Below are 25,057 nucleotides of genomic sequence, written 5' to 3'. Positions count from 1 at the left end.
TATGTTATTCATGTTTACATCCTCTATTTGGGTTTTAAATGTAAAATGTTAGTATTCTAAATTCTTAGCATTTTGAATTTGTATTTAACGAAGGTAAAAACCAGATACGGATAAAGAAAAATGAAAATGCAGTAAGCAAACTTTGCACTCCGAGCGTCCACACACACACACACACACACACACTCACTCACTCACTCACTCACACGCATACACAATATTGGAACAATCGCCTAGCAACCACTACCGCAAACCGTGAGCGGGTGTCGTGCAAGAAAAGCCGCTGGTGTTGAAAAGGGTCGAAACAAACACAACCCATTGTGGTTGAAGAGGAGTGAGCAGCTGCTGGGGGGAAGACGAGAAGACGAGAAGAGGCATTTCTGTGACCACAAAAGGGACCGTCAATAGGCCGAACAGACATGTGTTTTAATTCACCACAGAGACCATGTTTCCCATCGTGAAGAAGGACCGCGGCGCCCAGTCGGAAAGCTCCGGGAGACGAAGAGTTAAGACCCCACATCTCAACTGTTTATTTCAACAGCTAACAGGCTAGCAGCCGTGTATGTGGACGGGACCCAGAGCCCGGGGAGCGGGTCCGAGTCCGGCGGCGAGCCGCCTTTGAAGAAGTGCTTTGAAGGAGCCGCGCTGCGGGCACGCGCGCGGCGGCGCCGATTGAAAGTCGCCTCGAAGCCGCAACTTTAAAGACTCGCATCGACCCCCGCGCTAAGAGCTTCACCACCACGCGAAGAGAACAAGAAAAGTCCTGCAGGTTTGTTTTAACACTTCTTTCTCACAGTCCTCCTCAAACGCGAACAGGTCCGTCCGTCGCCAAATTTCCAAAAGTGGTTGCTCGTTTAAAGAGCAAAAAAAGAAAACTCATTTCGCTGTGATTTTTCAGCGTTTCCGTACAGTGAGGTGAGTGTTGCGACTTTATGGGTGATTTAAACTACGAGATAACGCTGCAGATTGCAGTGCTTTTGCGATTTGAAGTCTCTTATCAGATGCCCACATCCGCTGTAGGATGACTGGAGGCTTTTTATTACCACTATCTGTGGCGCCTGTTGACCTTTCAATTATTTGTCCTGTTTGCGAGAACATAATCCTGCCTGTTACTAGTCCCTAAACACGGTTTAATACCGAAATAACACGGAGGGATACAACAATCCCACTTTAAAATGTTAAAAAAATGTATAAAATGTGTGCACTTTGATTTAAATAACCCCAGAAACACTGGCGTCATATTTGCCTGGAGCACTATTAATATTTTATCATTTTTTTCTCACCTAATTGGTGTTGCACTATTTAAATTACTCAAAGCAGTACATCTTAACAAAATTGCACTTTAGCCATTTTGTTCAGGATTGTGGCATTTAGCAACAACTACTTGGAGGCATTTCCTATCAGACATAAAAGCTCAGATGTACAGTATAAGCAAAACTTAAATTGTTGTCTAAATTGACTTGACCGTGAGATTGCTTAGCTTTTAAAAGCCCAAATCTGCTGTTTGCAAAGTTGCGCCCTTGATTTAGTCAAGGGGAAATTAGATTGCAACAGTTCTACAAAGCATGTAAATTTTTCTTGCAGCCAAGGAAAATGCTGCTTTTAATACAATTTTCCGTAACAAGAGACTAATTGTTGAGCCTTTCTGCAAGGTTAGTTTACAAAAGAGCAATGAAATAGCCCAATTCACTTAAGATATTCCGCTGGTGGCTGATTTGAATGTTTCTGATTACTCAGTAGGGAACACGTTTTGTAAGTTTAGCTTAAACACTCCCAGAGGAGCGGTCTATTTTTGTTTTTGACCTTAAGATATTTAAGTTTATTCTAGGACAAAGCAGCTTTTACCTCCAGACTAAGGGACCCGAGTAATGTTTTTAAAATGTCGAGTAATCAATTGCATTTCCTCCTTGGCCACAAACATTTTTCCTGTTTCCGACTGCACCTTGTTTTGACAGCTTGTTTCAATCAGTCCAAGTGCATTTGGCATGCTTGTTTCACAACTGCTTCAACATGGATTTGAATGAATGAAAAGTTTTCAAACTTCAACAGAGGGATGCTAAGTTGTGAAGAAGTGCAGCTGTGTAAATTTAACAAAACAAACAATAACTGAACAATCCAGAGGAAGCCGCATGCTTGCCGTGTTTCCTTCTAAACAGCTTCGTCATTTCAGCATCAAGCATATACTATTGATATTCCCATTAAAACCTCAACTGTTTGGCGTGCGCCAGAGATGAATGGACTAATGCTCATTGAGAGGATGGAGCTAATTGGCTTCACTCATTCCTTAAGACTCCATTTTCCATTAGGCTTGTGGATGATGCTGTCACTTGTATCTCTTTGAGGAGATCGGGCAGTAGCTGAAAAATGTTTTTGTCATCAAGTATTATTGATTATTGACCAGCTCAGCCAGCAATCTTGGCAACAGCAGTTTTTCCTCCAGTAGCAGGAACCGCATATTGCAACTCATGGCAGGGGTTGTGGGAGCAGAGGAAGGCTTTTTCTTTTTTTCCTCAGCTCTGGGTAGGGTTTTGTGGTAATGCTGGCAGTCATGCACACAGACATGTTCAGGCAGAGACTGAGAAATGCCACTCTGTTCTGTGGAAATCTATTTTCAGTCACTTTAATAATGAGCTCAGTAACTCAGTTTCTCTCATCTTGCTGTCCATTAGTTAAATGTTATACTTCTTTCTTGTCTGCATTTTTTTTTTTTTCCCCAAAATCCACGCCGAACTCGTTTGCATTTCCACTGGAATTAATCAGGCATCTTCTTGTGTGGTTTGACTTCCTTATATTGTAATGAAGTTTAGCCTCAGGTCCAGTGAAGGGAATGAATTAGCCTTAAAGCAGCCTTGCTCTTGTTCACAATTATCTTAAAACAGTTCTAACACAAAGGGCTGTATAAAATATGTCCAAGATGAAAAGTTGTGTTGTAAATTCTGTCTTTCCTATCCTTTCCTACTTATTGCACTCTGTCAAAATCTAAGTTTAATACAAGTTGAAATATTAGAATATGACTATGTCATCTTCCACTGTCTCGAACCTCCTTATTCTGTTTTAAGCCAACGTGGAGCCTGTTGCTTTATCTTGTGCCTTTTCTGTCACAGTAATGAGGCATTTTGCGGCTCTTAACATCTGCCAAACTTGGAACCGTTTGCATGCGAGACTCATCTCCCATGCACAAGGAGTCGAGGCATGCTTTTGATTTGTGCTCTTTTCTTTGCCTCTTCTCCGAAGCCCTCACCGCTGCACTTTGTAGACCGAGTACTTTGACAAACTTTAAAATTAAAAAATCCCACTTTTTTGCAGAAGCCACATATGATGAAAGTTAATTTGGTGCTTTTTCTAAAAGGGACGCTCCTTTTTTGATACCACGCTCCCCTCCACCGCGCAGAGGCACGGTGGAGAAGGACTAGAGTTGGAGGGGAGCTAATTTGAAACGCACATTTTCAGTGGGCACCAGTAAGGTTTGTCTTAAAGAAAACACTGCTTTAAATTTCACTGTCCATGTATTTCAGTGAGAGACATCTGTGTTTAAATGGAAAACATCTGGCTTGACTTTAGAGCTCTAAGTGAACTTTACCCCTGTCAAGAACCTGAGTAGGTAACCTTGCCCCTTGAGCTCTTCACTCTGCCTTTCTCTCTGCTCATACAAACAAGTCCCATCCATTGGGATGGTATGCAGTTGTAGTCGGGGAGGGAGTTGAATAAATTATTGCGCAGGTGTAAAACATTAACAGTCTCGGGCTAATTCCTAGAGGTAAATATCCCTGGTTTAAATTACCTCATCATTCTTCTGTTAAACTGCTGTTGTCTGATTTATTTTTAAAACACAATAGCTTGGTGTAACAGCTGGTTGTAAAAACTGATCCAGTTGTATTTTCATTGGTTTAGTCATCTGCTCGATATATTGATCCATACGTGATAGACCTGTGTACGAAACAACTGTGTATATAAAAACTTTTCATTTAAGCAGTCTTGTCAGTACATGATCTGATGGGTTTTTTTTGCATATAAGATTATATGACGTGCACAATTAGCTTGTGCACGTCTTCAGTTCGCAGTGTTCAGGTCTTGTTCCAGCTTGCTTCCAGCTCACCTGTTGCTTTCTCTAACATAAAGAGGCGAATAACTATTTTGGCCCCCAAGGTTATGTTTTGTGGTTCTTGAGCCTTTTTTTTTTTTTTTTTTTTCATCCTAGTTAAATGTCATATCTGCTCCAGAGATATTGCAGTTATCGTCTGTGCCATGACTGCCGTCTGCGTCGGGCGGTAAATGGCACTTGAATCAAGCTCTTGCCACAGCAGGATATTCAGCTTTCCTCTCAAGCAATCAGCTTTCTCTCCCCCTAGTAGCACAAAGAAGGTAGACATATTTTTTTTTTTTCCTCCAAATGTGGTTTTTCTTTTGTGGGAGGGATGGTAAAACACATGTTTTACTACTCATTGTAACACTTCTTCTTTTTCTTTTCTTTTTTCCCCCCACAGAAACTGTTGAGTTATGGTGTCAGCTTTCCCTTGTTTGTTCTGAATTGGCTCAGTACAGTTTAATCAAGGTTAGGCCAAAGTGCAAATCATTCGTTCGTTTCTGCAAAATGAAATGCTGTCAGTCTTGAATGTATGAGACGTGCTTAGCAACTTGCTTCAGCGATATCTCAGTGGGACACAAGCATTAAAAAACAAACTATATTCAAACATCATTCATAGTGTAATTCAATCCTACAGCCTAAAATTACTGTCAGTGCTTCACTATAATGATGAACTAAATTGGAAATTGCTGTTCCATGTCTACTTAAACGCAGTAAAGCAACCGTCTTATTGTCCCCAGCTTATTTATGGCACAGAGATGAAAATACATTTCACACCGCTGGAGTTGCGAGTACACGGAGAGAAGAACAGAAAACAGTTTGAATTGTATCGCTTTTCTTTCTTTTGTAAATATGTAGCACAGCTGTCTATGTCTTCCCTGTTGGATAGGGTCTAAAATGACAGTAGAAATGTTAGCCTGATCTGCTCAAGATATTTTCAGACAGAAGCGTGAGGTAAGAACAAGCTGCTTCATCTCTTATCTGACATTCCTCAGGCGCGCTGCTCTCTTGGCTGCGTTTAACCCTTCTGTCTTTTCAGATCTCTGCCACTTCCATCTAAAAGCAAAATCCAAGGGACCCATTGACACACACACATTCACACTACTTTCCCTTTTTGTTAGCCATGTCCTCTTAAGTCAGCTGTCTTAATAGGCGTGTCCTAATGAGCTCTAATTGAGACTGGGTAATTTGCATGGGCCCAATCATTGTCTTTAAAGAGTCTTTACCAAAAAGCTGATTCTAACACGGTTCCATCAAGAGGAGGCTGTGAGAGGCTTTCTGATTCTGAGAGCTGTAATCTTGTGTCCTCGGCCTCCTCCTTGCATGCATTGTGCTAAACATTTTGTTTCGTTCTTGACGTCGGTTTCTCAGTGGTGGTATTCAACGATTCCTATTCTGCCCTCGAATGTTACTTTAGTGGCACCAGCTATTTTCAAAGAAGTAACTTCAAAGCATGATTTAAAAGGAAGCAGGGCATCTCTGATCAAAGGTTAAATTTTGCTCGGCGTGACTGTCTTCAATACAAAGTGAGATTCCTCCAAGATTTGTGAGTTTAGTTTAACTGTTGAGGTATGCAGATGGCAAGTTTTTTTTTGTTTTTTTTTTAAATGAGGATACCCGTGTATCTGCAGATAGAAGTCTTCTGCAATATCGTTGTCGGTGTTTCTTGTGCTTTGATCAATCACACTCCATTTTCCCCATTTCCTTACTTTATTTATTTGGCTTTTATATTGGGGAAATATACAAGAAATGGTTTCATAAAAAGAGCGAACTCAAGCAAAACAGACAGGCTCATTGCATTAGCTTCAGGCAAGCTCATTTCATCTCAAAGTAATGAAATCTCTCAAATGACCTAAGCAGTTCAAATTTGTTAGACAATTTTCATATGCCAAGAAGGTACTTATTTTTTTTATTCGTGGTGTCACATTTTGTCAATTGGGGGGGAGAGGGAAAAAAAAGAAATCTTATTCAAATTGTGACCAAAGGACCAATATTGACTTTATGAAATGTAGTTTCCTTTTATTTTACCCCAGGTATTAAATTCTCCTCTCTTTTTCTCTGCTTCATTTCAGGACTGCTGGCTCAAGTTTGCACCACACACCACGAGGAAACATGCTGCACTGGCCGCTGCCAGAGACTGGCACAGGGCAGCTGTGCCAATCATACCCCTGCCTTTAGAAGCTCCCGCTTTTCACCATGACGGAGAGGCATTGAGGTTAACTCCCCGACGGCCATCTCAATACCTCTCCTCTCCCCTATCCCTCAGTATCCCCCGTCCCTGCTCATCCCCATCATGCTGCGCTTCCTGCCCCTCAAGCTCGGCCGCCTGTACCGTTGTCTGAAGCTCCTATTGGTGGTGGGATTGTTCGTCATCTTGTTGATGAACACTCACAACCTTTTCGCCTCCTTCCAGAAGAACGAGCTCACCGACAGGCGGTTTATTAACCTCAACAAGTGTCCCGCCTGCTTTGGCACCAGCTGGTGCCGCAAGTTCATGAACGGCCAGGTTTCCTTCGAGACCTGGGGTCGACTGCGATTTCTCGACGTTTTCAATGTCAAGAACGTTTACTTCGCGCAGTACGGGGAGCCCAGGGAGGGCACTCGGCGCGTGGTGCTCAAGCGGCTCGGCTCCAACCAGGAGTTGGCTGAGATAGACCAGAAAATCTGCAAGAGGGCCACAGGCAGGCCGCGCTGTGACATTATCCAGGCCATGTACAAGACTGAATTTGCCCGGATCAACGGGGACGTTCGGCTGCTTACTCCAGAGGTGGTGGAGGGCTGGTCGGACCTTGTGCACTGCCCCTCACAGAGGCTGCTGGACCGTGTGGTCCGCAGGTATGCTGAGACCAAGGACTCTGGCAGCTTCCTGTTAAAAAACTTGAAGGACACAGAGAGGATGCAGCTGCTCATGACTTTGGCATTCAACCCAGAACCTCTTGTACTACAGGTACCTCCTATTTTTAAACTTTTTTCTTTGTTTGTTTTGTTTGAAATGTTCATTGTACATGGTTTAAAGCGCTTTGCATGTTACACTATTTGAGTCTTCAAAGAGTCTTCTGAGTGATCGCAGCCTTTGAGGAAAATATGGCATCGGGATAAAGAGGTGTCTCTCAGCTGATCTGTGGGAGCAGGTGGTTTCCTGGTGGTTGATAAAGCGTGATTCCTGGATTACATTTAGAGGATCAGTGTGTCAGAACAAAGCAGGCGCAGGGTGTTGGCCCCATAAAAAGCACCCCAGAAAATTACAGGGCAGGATCTGTCATTTTCCGTCCTCTCCCATAGATCTGAGACGAGCTGTTTGCACCCTCCCTAAACTGTAGGCCACATCGTGACTGCATCTGCTATCTGGAGCACGAATATTCAAGAACTGTGGCCTCTGAAAAGAATGAGAGGGTTTTGTCTGGTGGCAATGCTGCATATTTAATTCTAAATCTGGGGCAGCTCTGAATTATTAAAGGATGCATTTGTAAATGGTCCAAGTTGTTTTTAATTGTAATATACGTCTGTGTTTTTGTCTGTTTGGTAAGACTATAAAATGGAGGCATCTCTGGAGGGCCACTAAGTGGTGTCAACGCCAGTATTTGCAATCTTTTTACTTTAATCTTCCAAAACATTGTTTTTCAAAGTCCCTTCTTTTGTTTTTAAGTGTTACAGTACAACGAATTGCCGTTGAGCCTAAATTTACAATTTGAATGAGTGGTTGTTGTAAAACAACATCCAAGATGGGAATCTATTATTTTGAGGGGGGAAAAATAGAGTAATAAGTGCTTCATGTTGCCAAAATGAAAACGATGTTTAAGCAGTCTTTGACAGCACGTTAGGAGTAAGATCATACCTCATCTCTATTCTGTCATTGTGCGTGTCTGTGTACCACATAAACACAAGCGACATCCTTTTCCCTCACTGGTTTATGGGCAGCCAATCAATTTCAATTTCAATCTGGCATTGACCGTGTCTCATGAGAGGACAGAACAACAATGGTCTTGGCCCGGGTAGACTTTCAATAACGTGTGGTGACCCTCTTCCCCTTACACATAGAACCAAACACCTCCAGGCCTTTTCGAGGACAAAAGGCACAATCAGCTTTTTAGTCCGGTCAATCTATAAAATCTAATTAGCCTTGTGTGGTCGCTTGCTGTCCCCCCCCTTCTGTTATCCATCTCTTTTTCTGGCAGTGTCCCTCCCTGCTTCTCTTTTCGCTCGTGGACCCTACACAGATAATACCATCACTGTTTTTAATGCCATTATGCACCAGTTCAGAGGCTTGGTGACTCACCCCTCCCGACTCATCCTTATCTTGCACACAGCTCCAGACATCTCACACCAGCACATCATGCACACACATTGTCCACTGCTCTCTTCGTATCCAGCTCCTTGTAGCTTTCGGATGTTTACAGGGACTCATGAATTGTTTATCTCGTGCTGTGGGGGAGCACGTTGGAGGGGCGCCGGGTTCGGCATTGTAAAACGTACAGAAAGAATTGCCAGACATTTCCGCGAGTTATTCGCATGTCATGATTAACATGATTTTTACAGTTGTCTGTATCACTGGACTCTAAAGGAGAGAAAATGTGGTAAGAGACTGAAAGACCCGAGACGCAGAGTTGAGCGGCAGTAGACCATAAAGGATTAATGGCTTCTATAGAGATTGAACAGGAGAGGTGCTGTACTACAACACCTTCGTCTCCTGTTTTGCTAGAGGTTATGTTGCTTTGTGGGGATTGGTTTTAACAAAGGATAGTGGAATGTAGGCTGAGTTTTATGACCAACTGTTAAATGTAACCTGATCCTTATTTCAGTTATGTACCGCTGTGCCTTTTGTGGCAGGCCATGAACAACGTTTTCCTTTTTGTGTGTTTGTAATGAATCACCCCTAGTAACCTGGACGGGGCCGCGATCACTCATTGTGCAGTTAAAGTGCAAATGATTTTCGACTGAAAATGTAGTAATTTGCTTGTCTTTTTTTTTTTTTTTTTTTTAAAGCATTTGAATAATGCGAGGAGCATTTCTGCAGTCCACTCTTAGAGGGTCTTCTGTTTCCAGTCTTTTGAAGCCACAGGCAGTTGATCGGCCCCGATTCACAGAGAAACCAGACCTTCTTTGTTAGTGGAGAAACAATCTGCTGTGTTGTTTCCAGACTGGCCAACAATGCGTTTTCTGTGTGCTCCGCGCTGCACTAATGTGTACACACACACATGCACACCACCCCCACTTCTATCTCATGTTGAGGACAATTTGGCTTTGGGGAATAAATATTTTTGGAAGACAAAGCTTCAACAGCCAAACAAGGAAATCCTTCTCCAGGAAGAGACACTTTGTCCAAGTTCATCCGTTTTCTTTTTTTATTGTTTCATCTTACCAATTCTGTTAAATTGGATGGGATATTTTTCTCTGCCGCTATGATAAATTTACTTTTGTCAAGGTCTTGTCTCTTTGCCAACGAGAGGAATTACATGATCTTGTTTAATTTTACCCCTTATTCAACAATAACTTGGTTTACATGAGCAGGGAGTAATTTATTCTTCTCATTTCCATGGCTGGAATATTATTTGCTATCTTTGGATTCTCTCCTCCAGCAAGATGACTCACTGATTCATCAGGTGATCGTTCTGTTTGATGAAGTACATCTGGCCCAACCTTAAATTAGTTCAATTTTGCCCAGTCCTCTCTTCCGAATCATTAAGCATAGTGAGTTAGTCAGAAGCATGTGACCGCAATCGCACCCTTTTTGGTCCTCAGCCCTGTCGTGCTCAGTGAAGCCGAGAATAGGATGTGACAGGCCTGTGGGGTTAACTCAGTCAGCCGGTACTCTCATCTCCTCTAAACTCAAATCTGTGCAGTAACAGATACCCCCCACCTCTCCCTCTCTTATTACCGCCTCCCGCCAACACACTCGCCTCACCTGACAAGGAGACGTAGTCATCAGACGGCATGAGCTTCTTGTGTTGTTTTTCCTGACAGAGAGATCTGATACTGTTAAAACGTCAGAAAAGAGAAGGAAACAAGCGATTACATGCATGAGTGCATCTCTGCTTACCTAGATCTTCTTTTTCCTTTTCTTTTCATAGCATGTAAACATTCACAGCTCTAATGGCTTGATTTATGTGATACTGATTTGTAAACCTCTCTGGTTAATGTTGTGTCTTTAGCTTGTAAAACATTACAAACAGGATGGCATTTTCCTAGTGTAAAGGCTTCTGTTGTGATCTGTGAAAATATGAGAACAAATTTTAATCCATCAGAGTAAAAGCCTTACAGATGCCTACTTTAGGCATCTGTTGTGCGTGAAAACAAACGAAAACTATTACGTTTCACACATTTTTAGCCTGCATTTTCAGTTCATTAGAAATTCCACAATCCTAATGTTTAGTTTTGTGGGTCATACCTCCTTTTACAAAGAGGATCAAAGCCTGTTTTTGTTTTTAGTTGTATGTAGTTCTTTTTATTTAATCGCACATAATGCGCGCTATCCCGGCTTAAGTTAGAGACTTCTGTCTCTAAGGCTGGCTCAGTGGCTGTGGTCTGTCAGTAAATGGTATTTAAGTTGCTAGACTGTGATTAGTACCTTTTTTTTTTTTGTTTTTGAGTCTGGGGGGGATTGAGAAGCTCTTAGCACATAAGAGAAGAGGTTGTGCACGCCGCTTAACCCTGCTTCAAGTACTCCCAAACCGTCTTTCATTATTCTTATAGGCCTTTGTGTACAAACTGAATCCTGTTAGGATAAGACGGGGAGTTATCTGGGCCCCGACTCCCTTCTTTTGGCTGCCCTTTCTGGAAGGAGGCCTTGGTGGAATGGAAAGGAGAGAAGGGTTTGTGTGAGCGAGTGTGTCTTGTACAAGCCAGAGCCTTGTGGTGTTTTCTCCCATTTGAATGAGGCTGTGTTACTATAATCCTTTCTCTCTTTCCTCCTCTCTCCAAATGCATAAACACACGCCTGACAGCTGTGTTTGGTTAGGTAAATGCCTGTGGTCGCCCCTCCCACCCCTTCTCCAAAGTTTGTCTATCTACCCCCCCCCAAGTCGGCTTCCTACTGTTTCAGCGTACACTCCAAAGCTGCCAAATGCCCAGCTCATGTAGACACAGCTCTGCAACGAAAGGGGGTCATGGACAGCTCTCCCAGGGCCCCTTAAGATAGCCAATATGCATTGGTAACTAGCAGCTCTTCACTGTGCTTTGTCCCCTGAGAGCCCGTGGCCTAATGTTAGAGCAAGAATATGCTTTTTAGCACATCAGCTTGCAGCAATAAAACTACCCACTGCATTAAAGCACGAGCACCTGGTTCCTTCCACGTGAAATATGAGAGGTCAGCTGCATACTGCAGTGTCTCCAGGGATTTAGTATTTGCAACCTTTATAGTGCCAAAATAACTTCCTTTTTAATTAAATTTATCCCTGGATGTTGAAGGAACTGGACACAGCCTGGCACCTCTTGTTAGTTTTGAGGTCTTTACTAGCATGTGAGGTATTTAATGGTCCTTGCAAGGGAAATGCTCTCTCTCTGCATGCCCTGGAAAGTTACGGTGCAAGGTCAGTGGCGGCAGTCTCCCTGCTCACCATACCACCCAGCTGCCCCCGGCGTAATTGGTGCCGTCTCTGAAATGTACTACCCCTCATGTAGGCCTCAAACCCACAGCCGTCAAGTCCGAGGCCAAGTTTCACTCAAGTTCCCCCTCTTTCATGTGGGCGGCAATACCACCTCGACTGAGTCAACACCCCTGCCTGTGACTTAATACATTCCTCATATTCCAGCGGAGGGTATTGATGAGGTAGCTCCAGTTCAGGTCAGCAAAGGGTTTCAGCTGCACTGTGCTGTGAACTCATTCCTCATCCCGTTTTCATTTTTCTCTCCAGACCAGAGGCCTGCAAAACTCACAGCTAACCTATTTCCATCAGTGCTCAGCAGAGCTTACTGAATCGTGTGCATGCTCTTTCCTTCTGTGCTGTTCAAGCTTGCTGGTCTGAGTAGCTGACCTCTTGGCTTTGACCTGCCAAGCGCTTGGTTTTTAATTTATTTCATTTTTTTGTTCTGAGCATTGTGCATTTAATCTTTTCACTTTCCACATAGACACACAAGTGGGAAACCATATACCATAGTCCATATGTTAACGTGAGATGAAGGGGGAAAAAATCTTGTTCACGGCTCGATAGTCTGATTGAAATCTTCTAACTCAGATTTCTTAAATTGGGAGCGACGCACTGATTTTTGCACCCATATGTTGCGGTTGGTAGTCAAATCACTGTCACATTTAAATAATACAGATGGACCCAAAGTGCTATCAGCTTCCTGTGCATTTTTCACAGTTGAGTAACAACAGAAATTGGCAACAGAATTCCTAACGGCGAAATCCATTATGGTTCATATTTGAACTGACAGTCAGAATTGATCCTGTCAGTTGAAAGGGTTAAAGTACATGTAAGGCAAAAATAAAATTCAGATGGTCACAGCACAGGGATAAAACATTGTAATTATCTACTCAGCCACACTTAAGTCAACACTAAGCCAACATTGTTAATTTAGCTATTTATCAGCCTTTTGTTGCAGTGGTGTAGGAGTGGTGAGAAAGCTAATGGGAGAGGGACCAAGTCAGTCAAGTTGGGATAAACTGTGAAGGAGTTTTTTTTTTTACCGTGATTAAGTACTAGGTAAAATAATGAGGCAGGTGGTGGCGATGAACCTCGGCTCTTCATTTGCATGGTTCTGCACAAAATGAGTGGACCAAGTGTCTACGTACCTCTGTAACTTGGGATTTATGGTCCACTAAACTCTGTGGTTTAGCATTTTCTCTTTCAGAAACGATCCCTTTTGGGTTCATCACATCCTTCTCTAGATCGAGTGAGTTCTTAACATTCTTCTTCAATTTAAAAAGGAGCCCACATTCTGGCACCCAGATAATATGCATTTTTATGACGACAGCAGAGCAGTTGGCAGGCTCGTAGGACACACTGCAACAGTGGGAAGACAAAGTATGTGAACCCGGTGGAATTAACGGTTCAACTTTTGCGTCATCGGGCCACAAAACATTCTCCAAGTAGTGAAACAAATTGCCAAGGTGCTCTTTGGCAAACTCTGCTCTGCCATGTTTTTTTCATGAGCGCAGAGGCTTCCTCTGTGGTGTTCTGCCTGCTTGTTCAATGACTTACAGATGGCAGACTGATGAACAGAGATGTTTGCCAGTTCCAGTGTTGTCTTCAAGCCCTCAGCTGTTATTCATGAGTTCTTCTTTACCTCATTGACAATTCTGCGGTGTGCCTTTGGAGTCATCTTGGCTGGATGCCCACTTCTAGGAGGAGTAGACATAGCTCTAAACTGCCTCCATTTATAGACAGTTTGTCTAACTTTGGACTGATGGATGCCTAAGCACTTTGAAATTACTTTGTATCCCTTTCTAACCCTGGGCAGATTAAGTGCTCTTGATCGTTTGTCTTCAAAGATCTTCTTTTTTTTTTTTGCAAAGCGTGGCTCACATCAGCAAATTCTACCTAAAATGTTTGTTTCATAATTCAGAGTAGCTCTAAAGCGCATCGTCAAGCAAGAAGTTATGATTGGGGCACCATTTCTCTCTAGTTATGATCAAATCACTTTTTATGGCAAATTAAAGCAGAAAACTAATTAATTTCAAGTGTTTCACATACTTTTTCTTGCTGCTGTAGATGGGATGGTTAATTTATCATTCAAACTGTGGTTGTAATGTTTCGAGGTATATTGATGGCAGGGGAACAGGAAATGGTGACTTGTTTCAACACTTGTGGTTTTTATGATTCAGTTTGTCATTTAATAAACTGTCATATTTCGGCGGTCAGTGAACCGATTTCCTTTCCCGTGCTTGTGTGCTGGGGCAAGGACATTGATCCCATTAAATGGACTAGTTGAGTTAAAACATAACTTTATATGTGAACTTGGCTTATTTTCTTTTTTAGCGGATGCTTGGATGAAAAGACTAAGCTTATTCAGACACATAGCAGTGTCTGTCTCCGTCAGTTCCGTTTCCAGGCTGATGTTCATACAGTTGTACTACTTGGTTACTTGGTTCTGTGTCGAGGTCCGCTCCGGACTTCCATGCTGAGAACAGACGGGATCATTGCCCTGTATTGCAAGAATTGGGGGTGAAACAAACAGTGAAGAGAAAATGTTCACCGGAGAAGCAGAAACAGTGGTAGGCGAGCGTACTGGGGGAGACAGAAGCAGTGCCATGTGTGTCTAGACTGAGGAGTTAGTGGCTGCTCCCCTGTGGGGCCTGCGTGCTCACAGTGGACTAACAGGTTGCATTTTAAACTTAAATGGTCGGCAAAATGGCAGATTGGGGCTCGCCACATTTTCCTCAAGACACACAAGGTCAGCAGGAGAGCTGCAATGAAGAGGAGTGATGGCGTCATCCCGCCAGCCTTGTAGAGCACTTCCTGAGCATTAAAGCTCTTTTGATAAACGGACTGAATATTCTTTTTGCACCATCAGATTTGAAAGAGATGTTTTACATTTTTTTTTTTCTTTTTTCCCAGGCAAAGCCTTTTTTCTCTGTATCTGACGGCATGTATTGGTGTACCACACTCTGAACTTTACCATTTGATTCCTGGACTCTTGATGATTCCTGTCCCAGCTTGTTTCCTGTGAAGCAGTGGGGTTTTATCGGGGGCAGAAAATGTTGAGAATTTACACCACACCCTGCTCTCGGCTTCATCAAGCGGCTCACGTGAACCACTTCTGTGGTAAACTGCTAATTTCCATTTAGTTTTAAAGGGCTTGTGGTAGGGCTGCACGATTCTGGACAAAATGAGAATCATTTTTTTTGCTTAGAATTGAGATCACGATTCTCTCGATTTTTTTCCAATATAAAATTTATTGCACTTATTACTTTAACTTTGCAACAGCTGAACAAAAATATAATAACAATAAACATCTCTTGTCTTCTTTACACAAACCTTTGAATAATTTAAACAATAATAACAATTTTGAACAATATTTGTTCCTCCCTGAGTTGAACACCCTTTCAGAAAGGGGACTTGTAACAGATCCTGTAGTTCTGAGGCAACAAATTATTCCTCTGGCTGGGATGAACCCCCCATTGCCTTTTGCTGCTATTAAGAAGCTGCCGATACAAAAGGTAAACGTTACAAAAAATATGATGGTGTCTGATAAAAGACTGGCATCAACTTTGTAACAGCTGACATTGAACATAAAAACAATAAACATAAAAAAAAAAAAAAAATTTAAATCGTCTACATTTGGAAATGAGATTGCGTTCAAGCATGAATCGAGGTCGCGATTTTTTTTTTTTTTTTTTTTAACAATTAATCGTGCAGCCCTAGCTTGTGGTTTCAGGATGAAGAGCTGCTTCCTTTTTTGTTTTTTAAACATTTCACGAATCTAACAAAGCTTTGTGTCCACTATATTTGTGCATTTACCATTTTGCATGTGTATGTTGAGCCAGTGTTCTGTGCGAGCCCGCCAAGTCAATATCTTGGGAGCCACTCATGTTTACTCGGCCCATGAATAGAGGTTGTTATCAGCCCTGGTCACGTTGCATGTTCTCATTCACATTCGCTAGGATACAGTTTCACATAGACACATACACTTGCTTGCACACACAAACAAGGAGCCTCTTTCGAGCCTTCTTTCTCACACACACACCCTCTCCCTCCCCGGAGTGGCCCAGTAGAAGGGCATGCCTTTGTCAGCGGATGTCAGGACGCAGGTGTGTGTTCCTCTGCCTCTTGCTCCAGTCCTTTCATCCTCTTCTCCAGAGGCTGCCTATTTGTCTGTGGCCCTGTTTGATTTCAGCCCCTCCACCCCCGAGGATGCCAGTGTGTCTGTTATGATACAGCGAGAGGACTGGAAAGACCCCCACACCTCCAGCTCAAAGCCCCGGCGTAATCCCCAGCATTACCTTAAATGAACCAACCCAGATTTGGGCTAGAAATCACCATTTTCAATACCATGAAAAGAACTTCCACAGTCCAGGCTACGTCCCGCCTCTTGCCCGGTGTGAGCTGGGTTCTCAACGCTGAACAAGATTAAGAAAATTGATGGACGTAAAATTGTTCTGTGCTGCATTAGACAACGCGTCTTACAAGTTTGAGCATTTGCGGAGCAGGAGATACAGCTTTTTAAAAATCCAGTGACGGGAACAAGAAGTGATAAGACCGTTTTTTAAAAGCCGTAAAAGTTGCTGGAACGAGTCATTGTGCAGTTTTGCACCCTCAGCATATTTCAACAGCATAAGATCATTGGGAGATAGCTGGTAAAATTCACTACCTGCGCATTAAGCACACACACATGAACACAGTCCCTCTTAGGTCTGCTCAGTTAGTGCAGTGGATGTAATATTAGTCCGGGCTTTCCAATATACGTTCCCTCCCTCACCAAACGCCTCATTGCGGACGTTAATGACTTCTGCAGAGTAACCGTTTAAAGAGCGCTGAGAGAGAATTATTGGAGTATTTATCAAACTATGCAATAGGCAAAGTTTGAATCCGAAGCTCAGGTACCCTCTTTCATGTGCTGTTCAGTAATTCTCTACTTTAGACTTATTGCATATAAAACTTACATTTAGAAAGCGCATAAAAATGCCACAGAGGTATGCGCTTGATTGTCAAAGAGCAACGAGCCTGTCGGTGCAATAAATGTTACAAACCACAGACGTGAAGCCCTTTTCATAACCGCCATGACGGTGTCTGAAAGTAGTCTTAGGGCATTCCCCTGAATTTGCCGTCGCTCTGCTTTTGCTCCCATTCAGGCGACCTGACAACAAAGAGACAGATGCGTTTAGCAGGCAGGTCTTTGCCGGTCTATTCCTCCTGTCTACTGAAGCAGAGAAGTGAAAGTCACTCTGTTTGTCTCTTCTGTTTGCCGTCTCCATCGTATTCTCTCCTCTTTTTGCGCTCTGTCTGCTCCCACCAACCCCCTGTCCCCACATCTATCCATCCAGCCCGCGGGCGCGAGGGAGGGAGGCTTTACAAAGCAGCTTTAGTCGTAGCACAGCACAGTTTTGTCAACAAGACCAAGACTCAGAATTGCAGGAACAAAAAAGTGATGTGTAGTTTATATTTAGGTCGAAGGGAGGCTGACCAATTGTTCTATACTAACTTTCAAAATTAGAGAGCTATTTAAACATCTACACTATTGAATTTTATATCCTTAAATCTCTCTGGGGTCGTCATTTCTGGTGCAGGCAGCCCTCCATTATGCTGTTTATAGCAAGCCTACTTCCTCATCCTGTCAAGTTAACCGTGTGATAAAACGTAGAGTAAGCGCAATAATGCAAGATGTTTGAGAGAGGTCTGGGTGAGTCATTGCCAAGTCTAAGAATGACAGGCGGAGACAGGCAGACTTCAGGAAGCTTTGTGGACGGGCTTTTGTCTTGCCCAGAATTGATTGGGTCATCTCAGGGGAAATTGCCTCAAATAACACTGCTTGCAACTAATCACCCTGCTCCTGTTTCTTAACGAGAAGGAGAAAAGATATGCCTGAGTTAGAGATGCCCCCCTCTGTTAATGTTTTGTGTTTCAAGTTTTTATTACATAAAGATAGCTCTCTTTCCTAAAGATTATTCTTTTATTTAATTTACCCCTTATGAGACATTATTAGCTTTTTTTTTTTTTTTTTGCATCTGATGCAACTTAGATGAAATGTCTGGATAGTCACCTCTTTTGCCTCCTACATACCATAGTCCCTCTGTGGCAGGGGTCCAGATGTTATCCTGGAGATACAGGCAAGTTAAAATAGTTGGCTGACACACACATGTCTTTAAATAATTTGTATTTCATCAAACTTTTAAAGAAGTTGGGGCAGCCATGCATATTTAACTTAAATGCTCTCCACAGAAATTGAAAGTTGGTATATGCAAGTATTGAACTGCTAAAAGAACAGACGGCGGCACAACACTCATCATAGTTCACACCTCACTTATGTCCGTAGTGTGTTCTCCGCCATGTCTCTGAAGCGATTGGGTTTCAGGAGAGACAGGGCTGCTGAGGCTTCTATGAAACTTGAGTCGTTCTCCATCTCTGTCCGCAGCGTTGTTGCAGCTTCCTGCCAGAAACGGCAGCCGAGGAGAAATTTGTTACATAAGATTTGTGGGCTATCATTAAGCTGCATATGGCAGGTATTAACTTTTTAGAAGCCGGAGGCCCAGGGCGTAGGGTTTATTGTAAATGAGGGCACATTATCCCAGTTTTTGTATAATGATAATAATTTGGATTCTTCTTGCTATTTTCCATTAATTTGTCCAGTCATTGCTACAGCTTTTGACATTGAAAGGATGTAAGGGGATAGCAGATGATCGAGTGAAAGAGCGAGACGCCAGAGCCGCAGTCCCTCAGCAACCTTGAGCATTTGCGCATTTGCAAATGCATCTGGTTCAAGTTTTTGAAGCTACGTCTCGAGTTTGAGTGATTGCAGCCGATGGCTCAAGTGTGCCGGTCTTTGTTTGTCCCCAGCGAAAGATGAATAAAACCTTTAGAGAGATTAGAGTTTTGTGTCGTACCAGAGATATCGCTTGCTACTAGCGGCTTTACCACAATATTATAAATCAGTTTTAATCTATAGTACTCTGTGATTTCTTGTCAGCATGCCCAAACAGCATTAACTCGGTTATCCGGCGCCACACAGCAGTTTAAACGCCCCGCTGCTGCATCACAACACATAAGGCTCTCCTGCTAACTGCTGCTACCACAAATCACCTCCCATCAGCTCTCTGGAGCGAGCGTCAGCACATAGCTGCCGGGCTTAAATGCAAACTGGCTCTTTGCTTTTATTAAATTTAATTCATTAGACCCCAAGCTGACTCTGTTTCACGTGATCCTCTGGCAGATTTTCAGCTATTGTGATTAGAGTTGGATCAAAAATCACCTAAGGCTGCACACAGCATCTCTGTGTTTGGCATCATGGCTTTTCTTTTTTCTGTCCGTCTCTCGCTCTTTCTTTCATCTTGCTCTGTTCAGACATGTATTTCTGTCCAAATTACAGAAATATTTTCTGGCTCTGCAGAGCTCCTCTCGATTCCTGTGTTAACCTTTTGCTTTTTAAGGCCACTGGGGTATTTGTTATTCTATCATCCAAATCTGTTACACACCCTGACTTCTTTCCTAGTTTTTTAAATCGGTTCTGTTTCCCCCTTCTCACATGTTTTTCCTTCGCAGAGCTTTCCCTCGGATGAAGGGTGGCCCTTTGCCAAGTACCTGGGAGCATGTGGCCGGATGGTAGCCGTCAACTACGTGGGCGAGGAGCTGTGGAACTTCTACAACGCACCGTGGGAGAAGCGGGTTGACCTGGCGCGGCAGCTGATGGACATTGCCGAGCAGCTCACCAACAATGACTTTGACTTCGCGCTGTACCTGCTCGATGTCAGCTTTGATAACTTTGCCGTTGGCCCGCGTGACGGAAAGGTCATCGTCGTGGACGCCGAGAACGTTCTCGTGGCCGACAAAAGGCTAATCAAGCAGAGTGAGTAGCGGTCTCCGCCGGTGTCTTATCACGCATGTGTTCAATCTGCGGCCGAGTTTCCAGGAGAACGCCTCTTTGTTCCCCCGCGCGTTTGTTTGTCAAGTCTTTAAACATTAACCCCTCGTAACAATAGAGATGCTGATCAGTTTTACGGGAAAATAAGTCACCGGTGCATTCCTGCAACACTTCAGAGGGAAGTTATGTTAATTTTATTCATGGAGACTTGTCCAGTGGCCGTGCTTTCCGCTATCCGGTTTGTCACCGATTTGATTCAAAAGCCAGAGTGTGATGCAAGCATTGACCCCCGCATTCGATTTTCGAGAAATGAGACGCACGAGGAAGCGGCGAAGGTTTGAGGAAAGACCTCTGGGGAGATACAGCTGTGGGCCAATTTTTCACATCTTGGAAGCTGCTTTTATCTAAGAATATACTCCTCCAGCACCCCATCTGCCTCCAACGCTCATGTCCCCATCAGAGGGGAGACTGTTCGTATAACGAGCCGTCTCTGCTGCCCTAGTTTTTTTTTTGCCTCTCAAAATAAACCTCATAACAAGGACGAGGAGGTTATACATCACACATTTAGTTTCAACCCCCCCCCTTTCTTTCTTTTTTCACGCCTTCAGTCCCCCTTCCAGGGCCCACTTCAGAGAGAGAGGGATAACCACCTAGCTGGGCTCCTAGATGTGTCCCTCCCCCCGAAAATCCTATTAAAGTGATAAACTGTTGTGTTGCAAGGTGTTGAGGTTCCACTATTGTGTCCTGTGACAGATATGAACTATCGTTTCTGTGTTGTTTTCTGTTGTTTTATGGGGGGGGGTTTAAACGTGGAGGGCCAGTATGATGAATTCATCCAGAGATGGCATCAGTTTGTCTGCAAGATCTGGAACCAAAGAACCACCCAGTAAATATAGACATGATTTGTAATTTAATTTCCTATATCTGTATCCTCAGAAGTGTAAATATTTATTCAAGGGGCCAAGAAGTTGGCATTTTCCACCCTGTCACAATCCAGGTTGAGACTCTGCATGGCCGACATCTTTAGAGCTCGGCGCCTCAAGCTGCTTACCCTGGCCGTTCAGAGCATAAGCCTGAAGTTTATTTCTGCCTTTGTGTGTCTGGGTCTGTTGTCGCCGTGCGCCAAGTGCCTTGTCACAGCAGGGAGACCGGGAATGACGGCGGTAATGAGTTTTACGAGGTCACTGCCATGCGTCGGACAGCGGGAGGGGACTAGCGCAGCAATTTCCCCTTGCAGGTTCCACACACAGAGAATCCAATTTTCACAATTAGAGGCTGATATTTAAAGCAAGCTGAAGTGTGTGACGCAAATGTCATCAGGCGACTGAAACCAATTGACATGTAAATCAAAAAAGCTGTAAATCATTCTGCCCACTTTTTAGGGAAGCTATGTGGGTGGGAAGCGTTTTTTTTTTTATAAAAGGCACAGTATGTTTTAAGTTTCTGTGCCAATGCTGATGAGTGAAAAGAAATATTGCCCGTCACTCTCTGAGATGCTTTCACCGGCAGTAACTTTTAAAGACGTACTGTACCATGTAATAGACTTCACTCCCTTACCTACCAGACATGAACACACACGTATGCTGCTGCACCTGAAACACACACACACACACACACACACACACCCACACACACCCTCTTCCTCTCACGTTCAATAATGCACCTGAACTCCAGCATGCATTGTTAAAGCCGGCTTCCTTTCTTGAATGCCACCAGTGAGGGTACGCAAACGGACATTTGGGGCCCAGTGTCCCTTCTCTGCGCAGCCTTGTGAAGCCAGACGAGTGAGAGGAATGGATAAAAATTCAGGCCGACCTCCTTAACATGGAAGGTAGCAGATACGCTGGAGACAAGTGAGGCTAGACAGTCCTACCTCATCTGCTGCTCCTCTCATTTGAATTGGAAATGACTTGGTTTGTTTTGGGAATGCTGTAGCTTTTCTATATTTGAGCCTGCAGTGAGAGGAAAAACTGAGCTGGAAAATGGCAAACCTAAACGGGCCTCATACTTTTTTTTTTTTTTTTTTAAGTTGTTAGTGGATAATTTTTTATTTTTTTTATATTCCCCTCTTTTAGTTGCTCGCCCTGCTCTTGACTGCAGTGTGCATTTGTGTGTGTCTGTCAGTGTGAGTGACACAGAGCAGGACACTCTCCTGATGCCATCTGTCAGTCAGAGCCGAGGTGTGATACACGACCAGCTATGAAACATTAATTGCTTTCACCTTTTCTCACAGCTTTTTTTCCCCTCAAATCTACGTCTTTTATGTGTTGTGGTATGTGGTTTCAGCACGAACACCCTGATGGATCCATCTTCATCACCCCCCCTGATTAAGGCCGACGTGCCCCTCCTCTTCGGGGGTGGTGGGCCCTCAGTGGGCCCCCCCTTCGCTAACAGCGCCACGCTGGGATGTTTTGATTGAGTTGTTCTGATGAGCTAGAGGAGAAGTGCATTAAAACGCTGATGCACTGCTTATGTGCTCGCATCCTCTGGGTCCACCTCCCCCACCCCCCTCCAACAATGTTATTGATCGGCTTTTTAATGCGCAAACCAATAGTTCTCTCATCATTCCAGGTTATTTTCTTTCCTCCCTTCTTTCCCAGCGCCAGACCTCAAAAGAGGGGGGAAAAAGCGGTGTGAAATGAGCTGGGGAGAGAATTTTATTTGCTCAATAAATCAGGAAATGGGTTCATTTCTGTCAAGTGAAACTGTAGATGAGTTGTTTGGCTCTGTGCTTTTGAAGAAGTATTTCCTCTCAGTGGCCGTAGATTGTCAGAAGGGCTGCCTTGGTCCTGACAGCTGCTGGTGAAGTTTCACCCGTGGGGAGTGAAATAATTTGCAAATTTTCTTTCTTTTTTAAATGCTTGATTAAAAAGGAGAAGCTCTTACTGCATGAGGACAGGGTCCTTGTAAAACTCCCATGCTGGACCAAAGGGCTTAGTCAGTAATCATCAAAAAAGCTCGAGACCCTGACAGATGAAAAGCAAAAGCGTTGTTGCTCTGAGTTATGTGGCTGAATCCTGTTTTCATGTCTCTGCCCACTTGCAGACAAACCGGAGAACTTCGACGCGTGGTACGAGAGCCGCTTCGAGGAGTGCGACAGGGAGGCCTGCCTGTCTTTTTCCAAGGACTCTCTTTGTTCCCGGGTCACCGTGGACCACAACTATTACGCCGTGTGCCAGAACCTGCTGTCGCGGTACGCCACGTGGCGGGGCACGACAGGGGGGCTCCTCCACGACCCGCCCGCCCACATAGCCAAAGACGGCCGCCTCGAGGCTCTGCTGGACGAGTGCACCAGACCGAAAAAACGCTACGGGCGCTTTCAGGCGGCCCGGGAACTGCGCGAATACCTCACACAGCTGACTGCCGCCTCCTCCGCAGCCAGGTAATGAACGGAGACGGCGTTGGCCCGACGCACTGAGACTGGATTTTGTACTCTTTATCTCTGGACTCTCGAGATCCCGATTCTTGTACATGATGTCATCCGTTCCTTTGTGCATTGGAGCAGGAAGGTGTTAGGGCTTACATCAGGAAGTGTAACAATCACAGCTGAAAGCAGATTTGTTAAAGCCCGAAGCTTTTACCTTGACTCCTTGTATAAGAGGAACGCCGCGCTACAAAGTTCTTGTTAGAGCCAGGAAAGAGAGGGGATGGAGGTAGCCTCTCCCCTCCCAGGGTGAGCTGCCACCTCCGCGGGAGGGAGCGGGATCAGAAAGGGCTCTGGTAAATCCCTCACTGGACCCAGGCGATTGCAAACCAGAGCGTCGGAGCAGTGGCAGCAGCTCCATCACGCGGCCCTCGCCACAGCCATGCTTCTGCCCATTCCTGTCACAACCGTTGTTTTATATCATTGAACATTGACACTCGTTTCGATTTACCTCCAGTTTTTTGTTGTAGTTTCTGTTTTTTGGTTTGAGGATCTTAATTTAAGTCAGTTGGCACATGTAATTTTTGTTTTTTTTCTTCTTTTTTTGCTGTGCCATGGCTTTCTCTGTTTTTGTAGCGTTGCTGCCTGGAAGGTGAAGGTAGCATAAATCTCCTGCTGTCTGGCAGCAGGAAGAGCCAGCTGCAGCAGGTAGAGAGGAAAGGAGGAGGCTTTGGGTTTGGGGTTTCACACAGGAAAAAAGGAAACCTCAGTCAGCTGTATAATTTCCAGTCTGTCACTCAGTTTCAGGATTGATAGGTTTGTTTGTTTTGTTGTTGTTGTTTCTTCTTTCAATAGGAATCGGAGAGGCTAAGACAGCTGCTAATAGGAAAAGGAAGTGACAATTGGACTTTGGCGGTCCCTTTATGCAGATGTGCCTATACCAAAGAGGCTGTTTGTAATAAGACGGTACCGAGAACGCACCTGCGTCTCTAGTTTTTCACAACTAGAGTTGGACAAAAGAACACAGTTAAAACATGAGCGGACGAGCCTGAATACTCGTATTCTCTCCCCAAAGAACTGAATCTGAAACAAATATGGGCCATGGTGGTTTTACCCCTTCTGCTTTGTCAGCCACCAAAAGAATTGCTAAAAGATTGGTTAAACGTGTTTTCCTTCAACAGGGTTAAAAAAGACTTTGGAGAAAATTAAGCAGGAGATGTGGTGCACAGGATAAAACCCCTTTGTTCAGCCCCTCCAGCAGCCGATTCTCTGTAAATGTCTGTAATTGATGAATAAATCCTGTTGTCACACTTCCCCCACTCCAGCTGAATGCAATAAGCTCTGTCGAGTCAGTGGTAGAAAGGGAACGAAAATATCTTGAATTTGTAGTTTTTTTTTTTTATTAATCCAGAAGCAGCTCCTGACCAGCACTTTTTATTTTTCTCTTCAGTCCAGGAATTTCTGTTAAACGTGACTTCACTTTGCACCATGAAAAAGATGATCTTTACTCTAAGTTGATCAACAAGTGAAACTGCGAATGCAGGTTCATTTTGGTCGTGAGACGTATGAGACGTTCCTCACGTAACTTGAAAACAAAACCCCGTCTCTGGCTCCACGTGTTTTTCTAAGTCAGTTGTTTTGATGCCATCGGGAGTGTTGTGTAGCGGGGACAAGCCAATAATCAATCGAACATGAGCCACTCCATCGTTGGGAAATCTGGAAAGCACATTATGTTGCTATTTTTTGTTTTCTTTCTACCTTTTTCCTCGACCTGCAGGCTACTGCAGATGTGACCCTTGCCAGCTAGATAAAAAAAAAAGCAATAAAATCAAGTTTGGCGAATGGATTTGTGATTTTTGAACCCCCTTCTTCATTTGCCATCGCTCCAATGAGGAGCGTGGTCATCCCAGATGGATTTGTTCATGTGTAACTAACTGTCCACTTTTGTACTGTAATTTTCTTTTTCCAGTTTAATATCAGCGTTGTCTGATGTTTTTTTTTTTTTTGTTTTGTTTTTTTTTCTCCTGTGCCTTTGATTCAAAAGTTGTATTTACAACTTTTAGTGGGTTTAAATATTAAATAAATGAAGATATAAATAAATATATATATATATAGATATATACACTTGAGCTCTGTGTGGACTCTTTTCTTTGATTCTG

General features: G+C 43.7%; 1 protein-coding gene across 1 annotated transcript; it reads left to right on the top strand.

The window, feature by feature from the left end:
• The first annotated feature begins 279 nt into the window (after nucleotides 1-279).
• On the top strand, nucleotides 280-25,002 carry dipk2ab (divergent protein kinase domain 2Ab). Its single transcript, XM_061713809.1, has 4 exons — nucleotides 280-766; nucleotides 6,154-7,028; nucleotides 19,216-19,519; nucleotides 22,580-25,002. Exons 2-4 carry the CDS (start codon nucleotides 6,375-6,377, stop codon nucleotides 22,918-22,920), a joined length of 1,299 nt encoding a protein of 432 aa, XP_061569793.1. The 5' UTR covers nucleotides 280-766; nucleotides 6,154-6,374; the 3' UTR covers nucleotides 22,921-25,002.
• Nucleotides 25,003-25,057: the final 55 nt, after the last annotated feature.

Source organism: Cololabis saira, chromosome 22 (genome assembly GCF_033807715.1).
Source record: "Cololabis saira isolate AMF1-May2022 chromosome 22, fColSai1.1, whole genome shotgun sequence".
NCBI lineage: Eukaryota > Metazoa > Chordata > Actinopteri > Beloniformes > Belonidae > Cololabis > Cololabis saira.
The sequence above is the reverse complement of the archived record's forward strand: the minus strand, read 5'-3'. Positions and strand labels throughout refer to the sequence as shown.